Source organism: Pelobates fuscus, chromosome 12 (genome assembly GCF_036172605.1).
Source record: "Pelobates fuscus isolate aPelFus1 chromosome 12, aPelFus1.pri, whole genome shotgun sequence".
NCBI lineage: Eukaryota > Metazoa > Chordata > Amphibia > Anura > Pelobatidae > Pelobates > Pelobates fuscus.
In genome coordinates, this window is record NC_086328.1 from 93,189,608 (window position 1) to 93,210,851 (window position 21,244).

At 40.2% G+C, this 21,244-nt stretch overlaps 1 protein-coding gene across 2 annotated transcripts in view; it reads left to right on the plus strand.

The window, feature by feature from the left end:
- LOC134579259 (synaptotagmin-A-like) overlaps positions 1-21,244 on the plus strand; it is a 118,670-nt gene that overhangs the window by 38,380 nt on the left and 59,046 nt on the right. The window contains exons 2-5 of one of the 2 annotated variants that reach the window (XM_063438480.1): positions 11,173-11,251; positions 17,379-17,456; positions 18,773-18,946; positions 19,961-20,070. In XM_063438480.1, the coding sequence (XP_063294550.1) occupies positions 18,778-18,946; positions 19,961-20,070 (279 nt within the window). In that variant the 5' untranslated portion in view covers positions 11,173-11,251; positions 17,379-17,456; positions 18,773-18,777. The remainder of the gene's footprint in view (positions 1-11,172; positions 11,252-17,378; positions 17,457-18,772; positions 18,947-19,960; positions 20,071-21,244) is intronic. The other variant, XM_063438479.1, reaches the window with a different exon arrangement.

A 21,244-nucleotide genomic window follows, 5' to 3' on the forward strand; every position in this document is an offset into this window, starting at 1 on the left:
CACATTAAACCAGCAATATGACCAAATACACTTATTCTCATACATGTTGTGGGACAGCCCGGTACCAATCCGCTACAATATATATATATATTTATATATATATATATATATATAAATATATAGCTTATTTACCTAATATATAAATATATGTCAGTGTATTGTGTATCACTTGTATGATTTTTGCACAGTTAGTCAAAGATACAGATCATAACAATGCTATATTGACCTTAGCAATTGTCTCGATACTCCCTAGCTGTTTAGCTCAGTGAAGCTAAATTCAAGAAGACAATTAATTGCTCATTGATCTGAATTGTGAAGTCTGTGATTCAAAATGTATGGGCTGGGGAAAAGGGGATGGTTTGTAAAAGCTGTTAAACAGTGATTTTAATTATTTTATTTAATGTATAATTAATTTTATATTTGTGCAGTGGAGCATCTCTTTGAAGGGATTCTCCAGGGCCAGAAAAACAAACCCGTTTCCCTGGCACTAGAGAATCCTGGAGTGTCCCCCTGCCTCCCGCCCCACATCCCATGTCGCTGAAGGGATTAAAAACCATTCAGCTATTTGCCTAAATCCAGTGCCAATGTCCCTCAACGCTGGGTCAGGCTCCGCCCACGCTCCACCCCTGCCGACGTCAGCCGGCGGGGGAGACCTAATGCGCATGCGCGGCAATGGCCACGCCCGCATTAGACCTCCCTATAGGAAAGTATTATTTAACGCTTTCCTATCGGGAAAATCTGACGCTGGAGGTAAGTGAGGATGTCCAGAGTCAGATAACGAAAAAGTCTGTTATGAAATCCAGAAGCACCCCCAGTGGCTGTCTGTTAGGGCAGACTTAGAGCTGCAATGTAAACATTGCAGTTCTCGGCAACTGCAATTTTTATATTATAGCACTATGTGCAGAAGGGACACAGCACCCAGACCACTTAAATTAGCTAAAGTGGTCTGGGTGCCTACAGTGTCTTTCACACTAGTGAAAGAAAGACCTGCTTGGTGAAATTATAGTAGTATATTCCTCAGGGGAAACAGTAGAGTTAAACAGTTATCTGTTCACATATGACCTTTTATATTGCAGTACAGAATGGACATTTCTCTCAGTTGCATAAAATGTGATTCCCCTAAAGTATACCTTAAATATTGTTTATAGACCTGCCCTGGACAAAACAAACTGTACTGTTAAAGTGTGTTAGTGACCGTAAATGACTTTATAAAGTTAAGAAATGGACAAATATTTTGAGGCATTTGTAAAAATGGCTGAATGTTTGCCAGATTCATTCAGCGAAAGTTGGTCCAAACTCTTGTAAATTAGACTTTTGATTTGGTAAATTCATATATACAATATACGTCTACAGAAAAATTGTCAATGTAAATCTGTAGGTGAATGTTTTGCTTTCTTAAATGGAATCTATCTGGAGAATATTCATTCTCCTCTTAGAATGTTTGTTTTTTTGTTTTACTTTTTTATTTTATTTTTGGCACTGGTGTGGCTCTTTAATGTCTGCTTTATAGCTTCCTCTCAAAGTGCCTTTACTGATCTTAATTGTTTAACCCCTTAAGGACACATGACATGTGTGACATGTCATGATTCCCTTTTATTCCAGAAGTTTGGTCCTTAAGGGGTTAAACAGCTATCTCAAAACCATCAAATAAACATGTGATAAAACACAATACAAATCACACAAAATTTGCAAATTATTATTCTTAATATTTATAAAAGATAAAATACCAGTTAGTAATCAGTTAACTCACAATTTTAACAAAGTTAAAGGGAGCAATATAAAGTACAAGTAAAGAGCCCCAATAAGCAACAAGGGCTCGTGGCTTGACTTGCAAAGCCTAAAGCCGAGCTTCAAGAAGGGGAATACCGTTTAAATAAGTACAAATTTAGAAAAAACAAATCCCTTAAATTCAAATCCCCTCTGTTCTGACGGAGCTTCAATCCAGGATTCTCCCAATTTTACTTTTTTAAAAAATATATATATATTAAGGGGTTAACATTAATTTAAATTAACAGATAAAAATAATGGTTCATGATTATTGTATTTTATCTTTGAGGTTAATATTCCTGTGGAAGATCAAGTGCAGTGATGATATCATGGCAAAGTATACTTTATTCTGTTGTGACTGAGAAGGTGGCAATTTATACAATACAAAAATATTAAAAAGCAATCCAAAGAAAAAAAAAGCAGTAAATGTTTCAACTATGTATTTTATTACAATGTGTAGTCAAATAAAGTTATTGAATTCGGAGCAGGATTAACCATAAACCGACGTGGGGTGGCTGCCTAGTGGGAGGGCCTGGAATTGTGAATTGGCTCGGTCCCACTTACCCATAGACATGTGAAGAATGAAGAGGGGGCCCCACACTGCTAACCTGCCTAGGGTCCAATCAGCTCTTAAACCTTTTCTTGTTGAAACAGAAGTAATATTGCATTTATAGAATTCAGTAGATCCTTTTACAGTCTCTTGGCAAAAATATTAGTATAACGTTTAGAATACAGTGATTGCTTATAGGATCTGGTTGAGTATATCACAGACCAATTGCCATAACATGTTTAAATCACCACAAAGCAGAGCATCAGCTAGTGTTTTTCGTACATAGGCATTCATTCATAGTCTCTACAGAATAAAAACACAAATCATTGTTATCCCGAGATGATCATGATTATTGTGTAAGAAAATGCATGCACTCACACAGTGGAGAGGTATTAACTATATCTTACTGGTAATTGTGTCCTGGGCTACATTTGTGGGTGTGAGAAGTCAAATATGCAAGTGATTTGTACTGAGCAAATGTTTCCATGCTCAGAGTTCTCTTATATTTTAAGCAACCCACATTGGAACAGCTATTATGGTTTTATCCAACCTTTTAGTTTCTGTTTTAGCTCATTTGCCTAATTCCAAAGTCTACTTAAGTTAAAAGGGTGATCCAGACATTGACCATGCCACTCAACAGTCACAATTTTGTATTGGTGGCCAGCAGGCAGGCTGAACTGCCGGTAATTTGGGTGGACCTGCCACCTTGCGTGGACACCATTAGGTCACTAGTCCATCCCTTTACCCCATTCTCACCTGCATCCCACTCCAAAGATGCGGGGTATGCATAGACCCCTTGCTTAAAGGACCTAGTGAGATATACATTATACCTCACTGATATCATTTATCTTGGTGTCTAGTCTTTATCACATCTAAAACTCGCATTGTTTTTTGATTTGTAGCATCTGCATTTGAAAATCTGCAACATGTTTTCCTGTAGCAGAATGGAAACTAAGGCCCAAAAAATGTTTATCAATTGTATACGTTCCCTATTGTATGTTTGAAAACTGATCATAGAAGAACTATGATGGTGACTTAGCTGCAAACTGTTTTTACCAGTTTAACTGGCTTTTGCAATAACTCTTACATATACTCAACATTGACATTTGAGAAAATTGTAGTTTAAACTCCAGTTTCAAAATTTAGCCTTGAGTATATTAACGTGGCCATACATCACATGGAGAGCAATGTCAGATATTCGAATGAGTCATGTTTGATGCAAAATGCTTATCCCTATATGTACTTTATCTGAAAGTTTGCAAAGAATACAACTATCGCTATGAATAGCAAATAGTTGTATCAATAAAAACATTTTTCACAGGTAGACCTTGATGCATTATTTGTGCTATTTATTTCCTTTATATATTATTTTCACTTGAAGGAGACCGTGGTGGCATTGCTTATTATGCCAGCATTAGTATGAATCTTTTTAAAAAAATATATATATATTTTAGGTACTGCAGTGACCAGCTCTTGCATATTTCTTTGCTTGCTTTTGCTAATTTGCAGATCAAATCAAACCCAAAAGCATTTTTATTTCGGCACCCATTTCCCATGTCATCCGAATGTGCTAAAGTTGTAAGGACTAATGGATGAGTGTGCAATAAAAAACATATTTCACTATATTTTAAGATTGTGTATAGTGAGGACACCTGAAAATCCTTCAAAATCTAACAGGTTCTTTTCTAAAGCGAGAATGCAAGGTGAAAAATCAAGGAGAATTTCAAATTTGCATCTTTATTCACTAAAGAGAGAAATCAAAGTTAATTTCAAATTTAAGGCTATAATAGTCAAACTGGAAGCATATTTAAGAATTGTTCTAATTTGTTGTTCTAATTTGCTTATTTTTCGGTAAATTTTAAATTCACTTTGAATTCTCACCTTAGTGAATAATCCCCTAGACTGTAAGCTCTTTTGGGGAGGTCCTCATCAGCTTATAGTTCTTGTAACATTTTGTAATTGTTAAATTCTCCCTTTTAAAACTATAAATCGCTGCGGAACAATCGCTGCGGCACTTTATAAATGCAAATAATAATAATAATAAAAAAAATAATAACCCAATTAATGTTAAAATATCCAAACTAGAAAAAATCTGCAAGTCAGATATTCTTTCTGTTTGGCTACTTTGACCTTAAATTTTAAATATACTTTGAATTCTCACTTCAGTAAATAACCCAGTTTGATTTTTGGAGTCAGTTCACTTTTTAATTACTTAAATATTATTTATGTTGATTTTTTAGAAATTATATGGGCAATAATCTGTGGCTGGATTTAAAGAAATAGGGTATAAATAAGTCCTTGTCATGAGAGCTACAATACTGAAAAAGCCCTCCCAAGGCTTTCGATTCTTAAAGTTGTTTTCTTGGCACTATAGTTACCTATAGGAGTTTAAAACCCCTTCTGTCACTTACCTTATTCCACCAATGTCCTTCGGTGCTGGTTCAGGCTGTACCTCCGCTCCTCCCCCGCTGATGTCAGCCGGCGAGGGAAACCTAATATGCATGCGCGGCAAGGGCTGCACTCGCATTAGTACATGTATAATGCTTTCCTATGGGGTTTTAAATAAAAAGTCACTTAATGACCTGGAAGTCACTGTAGTGACTGTCTAGTAGACAGCCACTAGAGGTGGAGTTAACATTCAAAGGTAATTACACCCTGTTCCAAATTATTATGCAAATTATATTTTTCTCATTTACCTAAATTATTGATGTAAATAACAGTCAGCATAATTCTCATGTTATCAAGAGTACAATTCAATTTTTTTTTTTAACAAACCTCCTAATGACAACAGTATTTTTTTTAAGCATAAAAAACGTACAATGCACTATTCCAAATTATTACACACAGTAAGTTTCAAAACACTTTATAGGTTGTAAAGAACTGAAAATTTTAATTTGTTGTGTTTGCAGCATATTTACTGAAATCAAAAGCTATAACAACATTTTAACTTTTTAAAAATTTTAACAGGTCACGTTACATTTTAACATAGGACCCCTTATTTGATAGCAGCTAGTCTTGCATCCATTGAACTTGTGAGTTTTTGGACAGTTTCTGCTTGAATTTGTTTGCAAGATGTCAGAATAACCTCCCAGAGCTGCTGTTTGGATGTAAACTGCCTCCCACCCTCATAGATCTTTTGTTTGAGGATGCTCCAAAGGTTCTAAATAGGATTGAGGTCAGGGGGGGATGGAGGCCACACCATGACTTTCTCTCCTTTTATCCCCATAGCAGCCATTGATGCAGAGGTATTCTTTGCAGCATGAGATGGTGCATTGTCATGCATGAAGATGATTTTATTACGGAAAGCATAGTTCTTCCTTCTGTACCAGGGAAGAAAGTGGTCAGTCAGAAACTCCACATACTTTGCAGAGGTCATCTTTACACCTTCGGGGACCCTAAAGGGGCCGACCAGCTCTTTTCCCATGATTCTGGCCCAAAACATGACTCCACCACCGCCTTGCTGACGTCGCAGCCTTGTTGGAACAGGGTGGCTGTCCACCAACCATCCACTACTCCATCCATCTGGACCATCCAGGGTTGCACGGCACTCATCAGTGAACAGGACTGTTTGAAAATTAGTCTTCATGTATTTTTCTGTCCAATTCAGCCGTTTCTGCTTGTGAGCATTGGTTAGTGGTGGCCGAATAGAAAGATTATGCACAGTTGCAAGACTCTGGAGGACTCTACACCTTGATGTCCATGGGACTCCAGAGGCACCAGCAGCTTCAAATATCTGTTTGCTGCTATGTAATGGTATTTTAGCTGCTGCTTTCTTGATCCGATGCATGGATCTGGCAGAAATCTTCCTCAATGTGCCTTTATCTGCACAAACCCGTCTGTGCTCTGAATCAGTCACAAATCTCTTAAAAGTGCGATGATCACGCTTAAGTTTTTGTGAAATATCTAATGTTTTCATACCTTGTCCAAGGCATTGAACTATTTCACTCTTTTTGGCAGCAGAGAGATCCTTTTTCTTCCCCATATTGCATGAAAATGGTGCTCTGCTTAATAATGTGGAACACACTCCTTTAGTAGTTTTTCCTTGAATTGGGATCACCTGGCAATCTAATTATCACAGGTGAGCCCTGAGACACAATGCCAAACTGAAAAACAAAATATTTAATCTTGGTGACACTTAAATAGAATTTGCATAATAATTTGGAACAGGGTGTATTGCAGTTTATTAAAAACTGTAATAATTACCTTTGCAGGGTTAAGGGACATGGGACACTGCAGCCAGACCACTTCGATGAGCAGAAGTGATCTGGTGCCTATAGTGTCCCTCACAGGTCCCTAGTAATCAGTGGAGGCTTGTCTATAGGGGCACGTTGGACAGCACCACTCAAAGTTTTATTGCAATAAAACAATTGTTGAAATTGTAAGGACTAATCAGTGACTAATAAGTGTGCAATAAAAATGCCTGTAATGATTCTTTTTGCTGTATACTTCCTTATTTTTCTTAATGCTGGAGACACCATGAAGAGGCTGAGCAACTAATCATTTTAATAATTTCAAGAATTTGAGATATGTTGAAAAAACATTCTGTTTTATGACTATACACCCCTCAGACATGCTTAGTCTGCTATAGTTAGTGTTCTAACATCATCTATTGGCTTTGCATTTGCATTGGTCAGTCAGTTCCTGTGAAACCAGAAAAATGAACCTGTCTTTTGTCCAGCCTACTGAGGCTGTCATTGCGTACCAGCATCAGGGAATGGAGTCCGAATTCTTTAAAGTGATTGCAGATTCTCAAATACATGTATCTATAGGAATATGGTGTTGAACAAGGAATACATAATACAAAATCTGCTAAACAGCACCCTAATCACCCTAATTTGTTATCTTTAAATATAGAAATATCACATACAGGCACCAATTCAGGGAATTATCTACTAAACAGCTAAAAGATCAAAATTAAAGCCCTTTTCTTATTTTCAGTTGTTTAGTAGATAAATCCCTTATTTGTTATCCTTATGTGGAATTTCAATATTTAAGGACACCAAATAAGGGAGCTATCTACTAAACACGTACACAGAAATTCACACACATAATCACAGATATACACAATCACACACACACACACATACGTTACATACATACACACACACATTTAATAATTCAGAGGTCCACCTGGTCTTCCTACTTTGCTCTAGAAGGGCTGGAGTGGGTCCTCCATCCCTGGTGGTCAGTAGTTGCTACTGGGATCTCTGTGCTCTTCCTGCACAGGTCCCTCGCACACCCTGTAATGACACCGAGGCCTCAATGACATTATATGCCGGCTGCCGGCTCACTGCAGGGCGAAGAGTGTCACACACAGTCAGATGCACACAGTCCCACACACATAGTCACTCACACACACACAATCACAGGCCGACAGTCACACACACAATCACAGGCAGACAGTCACACATATACACACACGGTCACAGACAGTCAAACACACACACCATCAAAGACAGTCACAATCACAGTTACACACAGCACACTCTCTCACTTACAGTCAGCTTGGGCTGGAGATGGAGTGGATTCAGTCCCTGGTGTGTGCTAGTTGGTGAAGCAGGGACTTTTTCCTGCTTCCCCTTCTGTGTGCAGCAGTAAGAGGCTGCGTTTATCTCAGCCCCGACATCCATCTTGGCTCCGCCCCACGGCCATTCTGGACCCACCCCCACAGCCGTTCTGGCTCTGCCATCATGGCCGTTCTTGCTCCGCCACTAACTCTCCGTGCAGGTCACCTACTCTTGCTCCCAGCCATGGGCGTCCGTATCTGTGACACAAATGCTGCAGTCTATGGCCGTTTACTGGTCACGGGTCATTTTGGATACTAGCCCATGCTTTGGTTTAAAAGAAAAATGTGTTTAAAACCATTGCTAATATAATCTGCAAAAATGCAATATGAAGTCTGAAACACAATGCCTGCTTGTGCACAAGCATAGATCGGTGGGATGAGTTTTTGAGTTTCTATGCCCAAGAATGATTTCACAAGGTCTAATGTGAGATATGCAGGTGACACATAGCAGACATTTTTCCATTTGCACTCTGAGAAGTTTTATCGTGTTTAGTCTCACCACAATCATATTGGTATCTAGTTCTCAGAGAAACTTCAACATCCATACCAGAACCAACATCCAGTGGCATACACACAACCCATGGGGCCCCGGTGCGAAAACTGATCTGTGGGCCCCCCCCTGCGCTTACTCTGCGCGGGCTGGGGCTGCAACACATGGCGGCGGGCACCTGGTCGCAGGGCTGCGACCCGTGCGACCGCGGTATGTACGCCAGTGCATGAATAAACACATACACTTAAAGGACCACTACAGACACCCAGATCAAATCAGCTCAATGAAGTGGTCTGGGTGCCAGGTCTCTCTAGTTTTAACCCTGCAGCTGAAAACATAGCAGTTTCAGAGAAACTGCTATGTTTCACTGAGGGTTAATCCAGCCTCTAGTGGCTGTCTCATTGACAGCCACTAGAGGATTTTCTGCGATTCTCACTGTGAAAATCACAGTGAGAAGACGCTGAACGTCCATAAGAACGCATTGAGTAATGCTTTCCTATGGGAGGTTTGAATGCGCGCGTGTGCATGCTCTTGCCACGCATGTGCATTCGGAGCTGAGAGGCGGATCGGGACGGAGAGATCCCCAGCGCCAAGGGAGCCCGGCGCTGGAGAAAGGTAAGTGCTTTAGACACACACTAACACACACACACACTAACACACACACTAACACAAACTAACACTAACACACTCACTAACACTAACACACTCACACTAACACACTCACACTAACACACTCACATTAACACACTCACACTAACACACTCACTAACACTCTCACTAACACTCTCACTAACACTCTCACTCACTAACACACTCACTCACTAACACACACACTCACTCACTAACACACTCACTCACTAACTCACTAACTCACTAACACACACTCACTAACACACTCTCACTAACACTCTCACTAACACTAACACTCTCACTAACACCAACACTCTCACTAACACTAACACACTCACTAACACTAACACACTCACTAACACTAACACACTCACTAACACTAACACACTCACTCTCACTAACACACACTCTCACTAAACACACTCTCACTAAACACACTCTCACTAAACACACTCTCACTAAACACACTCACACGTTTTTTCTGGGGTTCTTTTTAAATTTAATCCCCCCAGCCTCCTTACCTGTGTGAGAGCTGGGGGGATTCCCTGGGGTCCAGTGGTGTTGCTGGCCCTGCTGTCACCCGGCTGGCTGGTGGGCGCGTGGGGGAGCACTGTCCCCTGAGTGCTCCCTCTTCAGCTCCCTCGCACGCCGCGTACTGATACCGGAGCCGGAAGATGACGTCATCTTCCAGCTCCGGTTTCAGTGCGGTGCGCGAGGGAGCTGAAGAGGGAGCACTCAAAGGACAGTGCTCCCCCACGCGCCCGCCAGCCAGCCGGGTGACAGCAGGGCCAGCCTCGGGGGGCCCGGAGGTGGCCGGCTCCTGGGCCCCCCAGCAGAAGAGGCTGGCCCTGTGGGTACATACCAGGTCGCAGGGGCGGCCGGGCCCCCTGGTGGGCCGGGCCCGGTCGCAGCCGCGACCCCTGCGACCCTGGTATGTACGCCACTGCCAACATCGTACTAATGTAACCCACGAGGTCAAAACTGCTGTTCATGACTGGTTTCTGGTCTCGTGCTTTTAAGCCACAGCTTTGCTTTGGTTTTAAAAAAGTTGTGTTTAAAACACCATTGATTGCTAGGGTATTTGAAGAAATGCTGCATAAATTCTGAAACATGATGCCTGTCTATGCTAATTTGCATGTCAAGCTGGGAACGCAGGGATAGCTGTGGAAACAGGATTTCTCGAGTTTTTGTGTTAAAGGAGGTGTTTCAAGATTCATCTTGGGATAACTTTTTTTCAAATGTTGATGACTCTGCATACCTGAAGTTTAATGGGAAGAGTTAAAGGGACACTATAGTCACCAGAACAAATACAGCTTGATGTAGTTGTTCTGGTGAGTATAGTCAGTTCCTGAAGGCTTTTAATGTAAACACTGGCCGCTGGAAATAAGATAGCATTTCATATTATTTAAGGGAGGCAAGTAGGGGCCACTGACCTTTCATGTGTATTTTTAACACTATAGCGTCAGAAATACATGTTTGTGTTCCTGACCCTTAAGTGTTCCTTTAAATTCTAGTGGTGATCTGGAAACTTAGTAAGTGTAGCAATCCACATGAAACTTCAGAACTAAAATATTTTGATATTTTATGGCAGATGAGGGCAATATAAAGGATAAAGCTGGCCAGAAAATAAGTCCCCAACTATTGCATAACTATAGCTAACAGCTGGTAAGGCTACATTGGAGCGTCAGTTCTGCAGCAGCTGAAGATCTACCTTTTTATTACCCCTATTATAGGACAGTCTACATGGCCGTACAAAAATGGGGCTCTTTAACACTTCAAACTATAATGCTCTTTGTAGTTCTGATAGGGAAGTGTGGTGAGGGTCACAACCAGATATATAGTTGACACTATATTTGTAGCACTTACAAATATATACGCATGTATATTTTTATTTTTGATTTAAAGTTATTTATTTATGGGGTTTTTTTACTTCACTTAGATCCAGCCTTGGCATGGGTACAAATAAACATTTCTCTTTTTATCCCAAAAGAACACAGGAATTGCTCTCATTGCTCTCCCGCCTGCTAGTGTTTCATATTTGAGATCGTAGATATCCACTGCTTGGGAAAAAAAAAAGTGTATGATTGAAAATGATCACATTGGTTTACTGTAATGTTATTTATATTTATAGTTCCTTGACTTTTGTTCTTTTTGCATATATTTTTATAGATCTAATGAGCACACGATTCCATCAACTAAATCAAGCCTGGATGACTTTGCCCTTGGCTTGGGCTGCACAATGTCAGAGGTAAGTACATACTGGCAACATCCTTGTAACGACAATAGCCTACATTTCATGCGTTATACCTACAGGTAATTTTATGAAAATAATCTGTAGGTATAAAGCATTACTGATTTCTAAACGTTTGTTGTAGTTTAAAGACACATTACTATTAACATTATTGTTGAGCTCAGGTATGAATTCGGACACTTTAAGAATACTAAGCTTCTACAAATAGGGGAGATTAGAATGGAAAAGAGGGGCAGAGGGATTTGGGCTCCAAATAGACACTGTGCCGCCTAAATAGGGACAGTTAGGATGTCAGCATTCGTATATTAACTGAATATGTATGACTATATTTTCATGAAGATCTGCTTGTGTGCTTACCAAAAGACTTGAGTTATAATCTAAGAAAAGCTAATCTACTTTCATAATTCTTCCCTCTCCATGGTCCATTTTATTGGACAGCTCGTTCTAACATGCACACACTCTGACCCTGGTTGGGGAGGGAGTTTGAATAGTAACTCCCATTAAGGAATATTCCAAGGCACAGGGCATAAATAAAAGAAGGCGGGAGGGGGGAGCTAGGCTTCCCCTTGCAGATACACTGCCTGCAAGGGTAAAAAATCATTATGTCTGTCTCCAGGCATACTTTTTGCTCAGGGTTAACATTCAGCATCCCAGAGCATAATCTATATTTCTTTGTATGTGCAGTGTTTCAAGTTGAACATGCACATAGAAAATCCTATTACCCTGATAACTTCTAAAAGCAGAAGTGGACATGGGGTTGGATTAACCCTTTCAAGGGACACTCCATTGCCCAAATACAAACTAAATAAAAATCACTGGTTAGAAGATATACTTAAAATGAAAACATGTATGTATTTAATTGTGCAGTTTTTTCTTTGGAGGCATATCCTAAAACAGGTTGCAAAACCTGCAGTTCTCTTGGCTGCAGCATATGCAAGTCCTCCCATTCTAACCCTGCCCAGGCTTTCTGTAGCTGTCCAATCAAATATTTCCTAATGCAGCTCACTTACAAATCTTTGCAAGCCATGTGCTCTGGGCAATTGCTGCCTCTTGAGTTTAGCTCCACTGAACTAACCAAGCCAGGAAGTAACTTGACTTGTTGTCTGCTTGAAGGCCAGGGGGATGTAACCAGATTAATTTGTAAAGGTGTCAATTTCTATTGAAATATGCTTTTTGTTAAAAAAAACAATTGTACACACTCTTCACACATAAAGTTTTTTAACACGCTAAAGTGCTTTAAGGGTCTGGAGTGTCCTTTTAAGTGCATATGATAACGTTTTGCTTCACTGTGATGCTGTTGTTTTCTCCCTGTTCAAATCTCTTTTCTCTAGTTTTGCTTTAAAAAAAAAAATATATATATATATATATATATATATATTGATTTGTATTTTTGGCTGTTGTTCCTGATGAAAGTCCCAAACGTGGACTGAAACGTTGAAGCAGCTTTTTAAAGATGGATTAATAAATGTATAACTTTTAATCACCTATTGGAATCCGTGAGTGCTGGTCATCTTCTCTACTGGTATGTGCAATCTCCCCCAGACTTCAAGCACCCGGTTTAATTATTTTGAAGCCAGAGTGCAAGGACATTGTGGATTATTTTATATATGTTTTAAGGCCGTAAGGCCTGTATTTGTGGGAGGAGTTAGCGTTCCTATATAAACGCTACTCCCCCCTTCCTACCTTGCCGTACGCACGCTGTTCACCTCACTTTCGTGACAGCCGAACTTCCGGGTTCACTGGTCCTCCTCGATGACCCCGCATTTCCGGTTTCCGGCCACACGTCCCGCCGGTTCAGAGCTCCCCCCTCCGTTCGGGGAAACTGCCGAAACGCTTCCAGCTGAAGTTCAGGTACCGGCGGGTATAGCCACCTTCGGGCTATTCCCGCCGTTCGCATTTTTAAATCCATATCTGTAACAATCACATGTGTCCATGTGATGTAGATGTCCCAACCACTCTGGAATCCAATCTTCAGGCTTCTGGGAGTTTTCAAACCAATAATTGTTACCTGGAGGTCCCATTCAGAACAAATATCAGGAAAACTGCTAGACAAGCTCGTTTACACCTTGTTAAAAATGTTACATTCTAAACTCGAGCTGCCTCAAGATTGCTCTTTTAAAAAGGCAACACAATTAACATTTATGCATTGCAAATATTGTTTTGATATTTATCTAAATATAGAGAGACATGGTTTCCATGGCTACTGCTCCTTATTCAGCACTTTGCCTATGATAGCACCTGTTTTTGGTTTGATACAATTTATGTCACTTAGTGCTATATATAACAAGTCTACATGGATCACAGTGTCTCCTACTTTGCTTGATTCAGACTTGTCTTAAGGACTAGCAAGGTGACATTCATGTTCTCTGGTTATGCCACAATTCAGCACGGCTAAGCATTTCTTTATTTGCATGGCATCTGTGGACAGCTAGTTCACGGTTTAAAGTGAATCACTACAAGCTCATTTCCCGTCTGAGACTTTATACATTATACCAGAAATATATTCCTTTACAGTAGGGACTCAGTGCAGCATCAATACACTATATAACAGACTGTTTACAACTCATCAGGAGGCAACCAGCTTAAACGATTTCCCTATCTGGTCAAATTACATGCGTGTCGATCAAGTAATACACGCATTTACTAAGCTACGTATCTAACTTAAATAATACAGTTAACTGCTGTATTTTACTTGTTTCTCTATCATTATGGCGGTTCTAGTGAACAAGCTGTTTACCTATTGCAGCGTTTGGTTGGGACAACAGTCTTGTCAACCTAATCTATGCTAAAAGGTTAGGTTGTATTTTTTCAATTTCGTTGATACTTGGTAGTCATAAATCTTACCGGGGACCACCGACGCTCCCCTCACGCCAGCACCTAGGCGGTCGCTTTCAATCACCCGTCTGAGGGGTCGGGGTCCTACACCCCCCCCTCACCCCTTCACGGACTCATTAATTTCCGGTCCAAACGTTAATCTTGCTATGGTTATATATATTAATCCACTTGGGTTAAGACTCGTGTTGTTATAGAGGCTATGCTTTTCTACAGAGAGGGTAAAGGAAGGGATGCCAGTAATTTTATTATATCATGCACGACATATTGGCTACGTATATTTTCACTCCTACTTTCCATCATGTTTTTCATATATCAGCGCAATATTTCTAAGTTGGAGATTTTTGAGCATACTTTCCATTATGTTTTAATGTATCAGTGCATAGTCATAGTTTATTCGGCTAGTATCTCCACCTAGCGGTTTGATGGCATTTGCTGTTTTATTCTGTATAATGTGTAGCTTCTCTGCCGTCCTGTTTTCAGGTTGTTAATGGTGTTTCTACTATTGGTGCATCCCACGTAATACCACTAAATGCCTGGCGCTATACATGTACTATTTTATTGGGTCATGTTAATCTAACTAACTAAACACTGTGTATATGTTGGATTGTTTTATCTCCCAGATTACGCTAACCCTTATGCAACTCCTGTTATACATGCATCAAATTACCTCAGGTTCAGGCGTAACCGCCATTTGACATTCCCCGCTGATTTCTATTAATGTTGCATACTGTCATTTGTTACCATTAGACAATCACTAGGTCGCTATTATCGCCTATTTCTATCAGGTACAATTTTGTTTCGTCCACACTTCAAACAACTGCCTCGACAAGGCCACGTTGTTACGTGATGGGGTATCGAACCGACAATCACAATTGCTATTTGTTTCATTTTGTCATCTGCTAGAAGTAGACAATTACTGGTTCGCTATTGCCGCCTGTTTCTATCTGGTATAAATGTGTTTTCATTCACATTTCCTACAATTGTTACACAATTGGCCTTTGTTAAACAATTATCACCTGTTTCTATCAGGTTTGGTTTCATTGTGTTTCCAAACAACTGCCTCTACTAGGCCACGTTGTTGCATGTTTGGGGTACGGGGGCTTGATTCCTGCCTTGCCTCGTCAGGCCACGGCTCCACTCCACAACTCTTCATTCGTACTCACTACCCGTAACAATCGTTTTGTTACTCACTACCTTGCTAATTTCACCCTCCTCTCTCCGTCAGCTGCTACAACGTTTTCTTGGCTCTACACCTTCATTCATCTCCTTTCAGGTTTATATAGTAACCATCACGTGAATCTTCAGCACCCTTAGGGTCTATCGATACTGCACTGTCAGCTTTATCTCCATAGTACTTCACTATACTGCACATTAATTTCCTTCCCTCGACTTCAGTTCCTTCTTCTTTCTTCCTCCTTCTCTCCCTTCTTTTCCTCTGTCTCTATCTGGGAATGTCCGGGTACCTATCATTTACTACAACTTGGGTTTCCAAGCACGTTACGTTACCCCCTTATCAAGCCCCTGTCTAGGGTCAGAGAACTGGCTATCTAGGGTTAGGAGCTGGCCTTAGCTGTACAACGTAGCTGGTCCCGCGAGGCCAACTCCCCAATCTCAACACGGAGATTTCGCCCCTCGGCCCAAATCATAGTTAGTGCCTCGCATTCACCCACCTATCGGGTTTATAGTTAGGGCCTCACCTGACACGGCCACACGTTTTTGGATCTTTACTGTCACCGAGAGGCCACCTCCCCGCCACCACGCTAGTGGCTCGAGCCCCACGCCCAAATCATAGGTAGAGCCTCTCACCAGCCGCTTGGCTACTAGCAGGGCCTCACTTGTCACGGGGTAGTGAGCTTTTCGCTTCGGCACTAGTTAGCCAGCCAGTTCTATTTTACTTAACCATATTGTTGTTGTTTGAGTTCACTGTTGTTGTCATGTTCTTTTTCAGGATGTCCTTCATGCACAACGTCAGACGAGGGATTGCAGCATTTTCGTGTCTATTAGGGCCGACTATCCATGAGTCGCTCAGTCTCGTACCTCACCCAACTCACATCTCTCAGGCATAATCTGCATTTTGGCATCCCCTTCCGGTCACTCGGCTGTTGGGGCTCGACAAGTTATCATCTAGAACATTATTCGTTTGCTCTGAGATACATATAACAGAATCGTGACATTCTTCCAAGTAGCAGTGGGGCAGGACTTCCACAGGCATACTGATCACCCTGTAGTCTTTTCTACATTTTTGCCACCTTTTATTCAAACCTTCATACGTACATGATCGCACTATTCCGAACTGACATACACGTTTCTGACAAGCCTTTCAAACCATACCCCATTTTTTTTTTTTTTACACAAGATATCAAAGATAATTAGTTATCGCTTCACAGTAACGTACGTACACAGATGGGAATACCGGGCAGTATCAGACTCCCTAAACAGCATTCGCGCCACACAACCAGGTCTTAAATCTATGTGCCTGCAACCATACAAGGGTTCGGGAACCCTACAACTCCACGATCACAACTAATCAGACAGGTAAGTCATGTCTCCCCAAGGAAATTTAAGATGGTACAAACACTACACCGCGTCACGTCAACGTTCGAACCAGACAATCGAGACACTTGACCTACTAATCATTCCCTAACTACTTCTAAATACGATTCTACATTCACACTCCTGTCATCAGAGTAAGTAGGACCACTGGCTTCTATTTTCACATCCATTCTTTAAGAACGACATCCAGTAGCAGTACGCCGGAACAATTAGAGGCACTAGGAATCGGCTATATATTATACAGGAACATTCCCAAACGCAGGAGTAGCAAGACAATGGATTTTATATAGTGCTATAAGTGTGTTGTCTGGCATTTCCTTTTGCCCTCTTTTTCAGGCCTACCCTCTACGTCGGTTCCGGCACACCACACCGACTTAATTCCAATAATAAGGTACTTCACTATACGATATTAACCGACCACAAGTTTTAAGGCCGTAAGGCCTGTATTTGTGGGAGGAGTTAGCGTTCCTATATAAACGCTACTCCCCCCTTCCTACCTTGCCGTACGCACGCTGTTCACCCCACCCACCTCTCCCTCTTATACAATTCATTCAGGGGGGCCCTCTTTTTCAGGCCTACCCTCTACGTCGGTTCCGGCACACCACACCGACTTAATTCCAATAATAAGGTACTTCACTATACGATATTAACCGACCACAAATATATATATATATATATGCTTTGTTGCTTTCTGCACCATAACCTGCCTCCTTAGCTACGCTTCCACTTTTCACAGGCCACGTAGCAGAACGGACCATACCTAAAGGAAAATTGTTATTCTGTAATTTCCCAGCCTGGCCTGAAAAATACACAGGTATTCCATCTGGAGATATTAACAAGAAACCATCCAGGTTTTAATGAGCACATGTTTAGTGCATTTGAAACAATGCTACTCATTCCTAATTTTTAAGGGTTCAATATATATATTTTTTATAAACAATATGCTATGCTGCCTTCCACAAGATCCTAAATGCTTCTGGATAAACTATCTCTGCTAAATTTCATTGTCCAAAGTATTGGCCAGTTTGTATTTTTTTATTTATTTATCTGTTTTTTTTTAAAAGTTTTTAAACAAAACAAGAACGCAAAAGTAAAGATTTACAAAAGATAAACTTAAATTAATATTTAAACAGACACTTGCTGAAGTGAAAGCTATTTAAATTGTATTAGTCGATTGAGGAGACAAATTACGAGATACAGAGTCAATGAAATGGATCTTGTCTGATTTCCATGAGCAAATACAGGGCAGAAATAATAATGTGAAATGTAATGTTCTTGCAGGCCAGAGGGATGCTTCCTGTAAATAGCATTATTTGCATGTAATGAAGGGTAAGAGATAACTTAAAGGGACACTATTGTCTCCGAAACAACTTTAACTTAATGAAGCAGTTTGGGTGTACAGATCATGCACCTGCAGTCGCACTGCTGAATTCTCTGCCACTTAGGAGTTAAATCACTTTTGTTTCTGTTTATGTAGCCCTTGCCACATCTTCTTGGCTGTGAATGACACAGTCGACATGATTTTTTTTTACATTTTTAATCAGAAGTTACCTTACTTTAGAAGTTGCTATGTCCTGCTGTGTAAATTTAACTTTAATGACATACAGAAGGCTCCAGATAGATCTATCAGGCTATTAACAGTGCAGGAAATAAGATATTCTAAATTAAACAGACTGTACTAAAGTTTCCACATTAGAGCTTACTTTGCAAGAAGAGTTTAGGAAGAGTGTGTAAATCACATGCAGTGAGGTGTGGCTACATAAACAGAAACAATTTATTTAACTTCTAAATGAAGAGAATTGAGTTGCAAGACTGAAGGGTTATGATCAATACACCAAAACTGCTTCATTAAACTAAAGTTGTGTTGATGACCTTAATGTCCCTTTAGCTCCAGGAATAGAGATAATCAAATAATTGTTTTTTTCCAAAATGAGGGTAATTTATCACATGACCACCAAATGTGATACATTGATCCTGTTTGGAGGAAGGCAAGTTGAAGGCAAGGTGGAGTTCTTATGAGACAATTTAGAGGGAACCATATCCCAGTTGTATTTGGTTTTCCTGTGCAAGTTGATGGGATGGGACATACAGCAAACAATCTACTTTGATTCACTTTTCTTTTTTCTTTAGGTACCATGAATCAACAGATTTTCTTCAATTTCTTCGATATGATCTTGCATATGTCCAATACGTTAAAATACTGTCTTCTAGCCCTAGCAATAGCTTTGTTCCTGATTGCACTTTTGATTTTATCCTGGAAGCTGCATCAGTATTATTCTTACAAAACATCTATTACCACAAAAGGTAAGTCACTTGATATAGTCAAAAATGTAATGTACTCACTGGTCCTTTTACATGAATTGAGCATTTTTTCATCTTTTACAAAAAGGATCAATGTTTTTGATTAAGCTATAATGAATAATAAAATCCTTATTAGACATTGAGCATAGTTACAGACAGATAGATAGATAGATAGATAGATAGATAGATAGATAGATATGTATTATGCTGTCCAATGAGCTTGGGGATTCCCTGGCCCACTTTATATTTATTAGAATACTGTTGGTTGTAAGGAAGCAGGAGCACGGTGGTTGTCTGGTGTTCAGGCACCGAGACAGGGTGTACAAAAAGGAAGGGAAAGGGATGATATTAAATTAGGGACCCTACTCTAGAGAAAGACCTAATTTTTATAGATGAAAAGCCACAGCATCGTACAATTCATCATTGCCAAATATTTTGTGGATCTCTGCTATTTTATTGCAAAGGGCACCAATCAAGCATTCCTTTTTGAGTTGGATGTTTAATTTTTTTTATTCCCCCTTTGTTCTAAATGAGCAGGGTGGTTAACTATTCGGAACGCACACTTTAGTGAATAACCATCTAGATTCTTTACTAACTAATAAATATTGAGAATTCACATGAGGATTTAATATTTTGGATCAATATAGCTAAATGTTTAAAATAGGTGAACTGGAATTTATGTCACGATTCAACTATCATAGACTGTCATTTGAAATGTTAATAATCCTTCCTGTGGCCCCATGATGTTAACCCTCTATAATTTTGGACAGGTTAAACACTCCTTAAAATACCCACTATAAAACCCTGGATATATGAAGAACTTGGTCAGAATTGAACTTGGTCAGAACTTTCCAGAATTGTTATTACCGTTCTTGATATCAGTTTTAAAGTTATGCTTACAAATAGTAAAAATCTTATTTTATTCTAAATAATTATTGAGGTCATAGGTAGTTAAAACAGTTTAAATGCTTTTAGAATGTGCTATTTTTTAATATGTTCAATTGTGTAACTTTACAGAAAAATACTTGAAAGAGGGATACAATGAAACAAAAAAAAGTTCTAGTGTCTTGGTGAAAACACTTGCTCCAACTTTTATAGATCAAGTACGAAAAGAGCAAGATTCGAAGGTGAGCACAATTTTTTCCATTATATGGTAATGTAAATAGGTACTGTACAATACTCTATAATAGTTTCATATTTTCACTTATGTTGCTATTCTGAACGTCTAGGAAAATTACTCCCATGAAGAGTAGTTAGTTTGATATCAATATTTATATATAAAAGTACAAGACATACTTGCCCCAGTCTGCAGATGATTGATGGTAGTTAGCTTTCCAGACAGCAGATGTTTGTGGCATGCAGAATGCATACAGGCACACTAACACTTGATCCATGGAAAAGCCGACCAATGCAGACACTCTCTTCCTGGAATTCCATTGGCTGACAAAATATCTAGAGTCCAACAAGAGGTATGGCACTAGCTGGAGGAACTGAGCCAACCCCTGTGAACATGTTTTGATAGACCTGAGTGCATTATTATATTTTCTACCCAAGTCTCTAACTGAATTGACTGCTGCTTATCCCTATTCACAGCTGTATTCTGAACCAGTATATCAAATAAGAGATACATTTACCAAGGGCAGATCCAGAGTACTATCTCGGGAGGGACACTGTAAGATTCTTTATTTGCAGTAGAGTAAATTGAAAAACAAAAATGCACTCAACAATGCATAATACTGTATGCTTTATTACTGTTGACCTCTGTCATGTAATATATGTTGAATATGAAATATATATTAAGGGTTCCAAAGCATTAAAGCGTGTTTGAAGAGTATCACTGTGTATGTGATTGTAGGGGTGTCAGTGTATGTGAGTGCAGACGTGTGCATGGCTGACATCTGTAACGGACCGTTTCAGCAGACAAGGGGTTAAAATCGTTTAGGGGATAAACTGCCGGTCAGTGCCCTCGTTAGTCCAGCAGCCCACCCACAAAACAGAAACAGCAGTACAGCCCACCCGCACTGGTGACTGGTAGGCTGCCTTGGTGGGTTGCTGAGTGGGCAGAGACCAGCGGTACTCTGCCCTGATGCCATCACTACCACGGGAGTAGTCTGGTTGGAGCCTGGTTGCTGGAGACTGACTGTCTCCCCTTTAGGTGCACGGCTCTGCTGACGGAGGGGGAGACCGACTGTCTCCCCTTTAGGTGCACAGCTCTGCTGCTGGAGGGGGAGACCGACTGTTTCCCCTTTGGATACACAGCTCTGCTGCCGGAGGGGGAGACCGACTGTCTCCCCTTTGGCT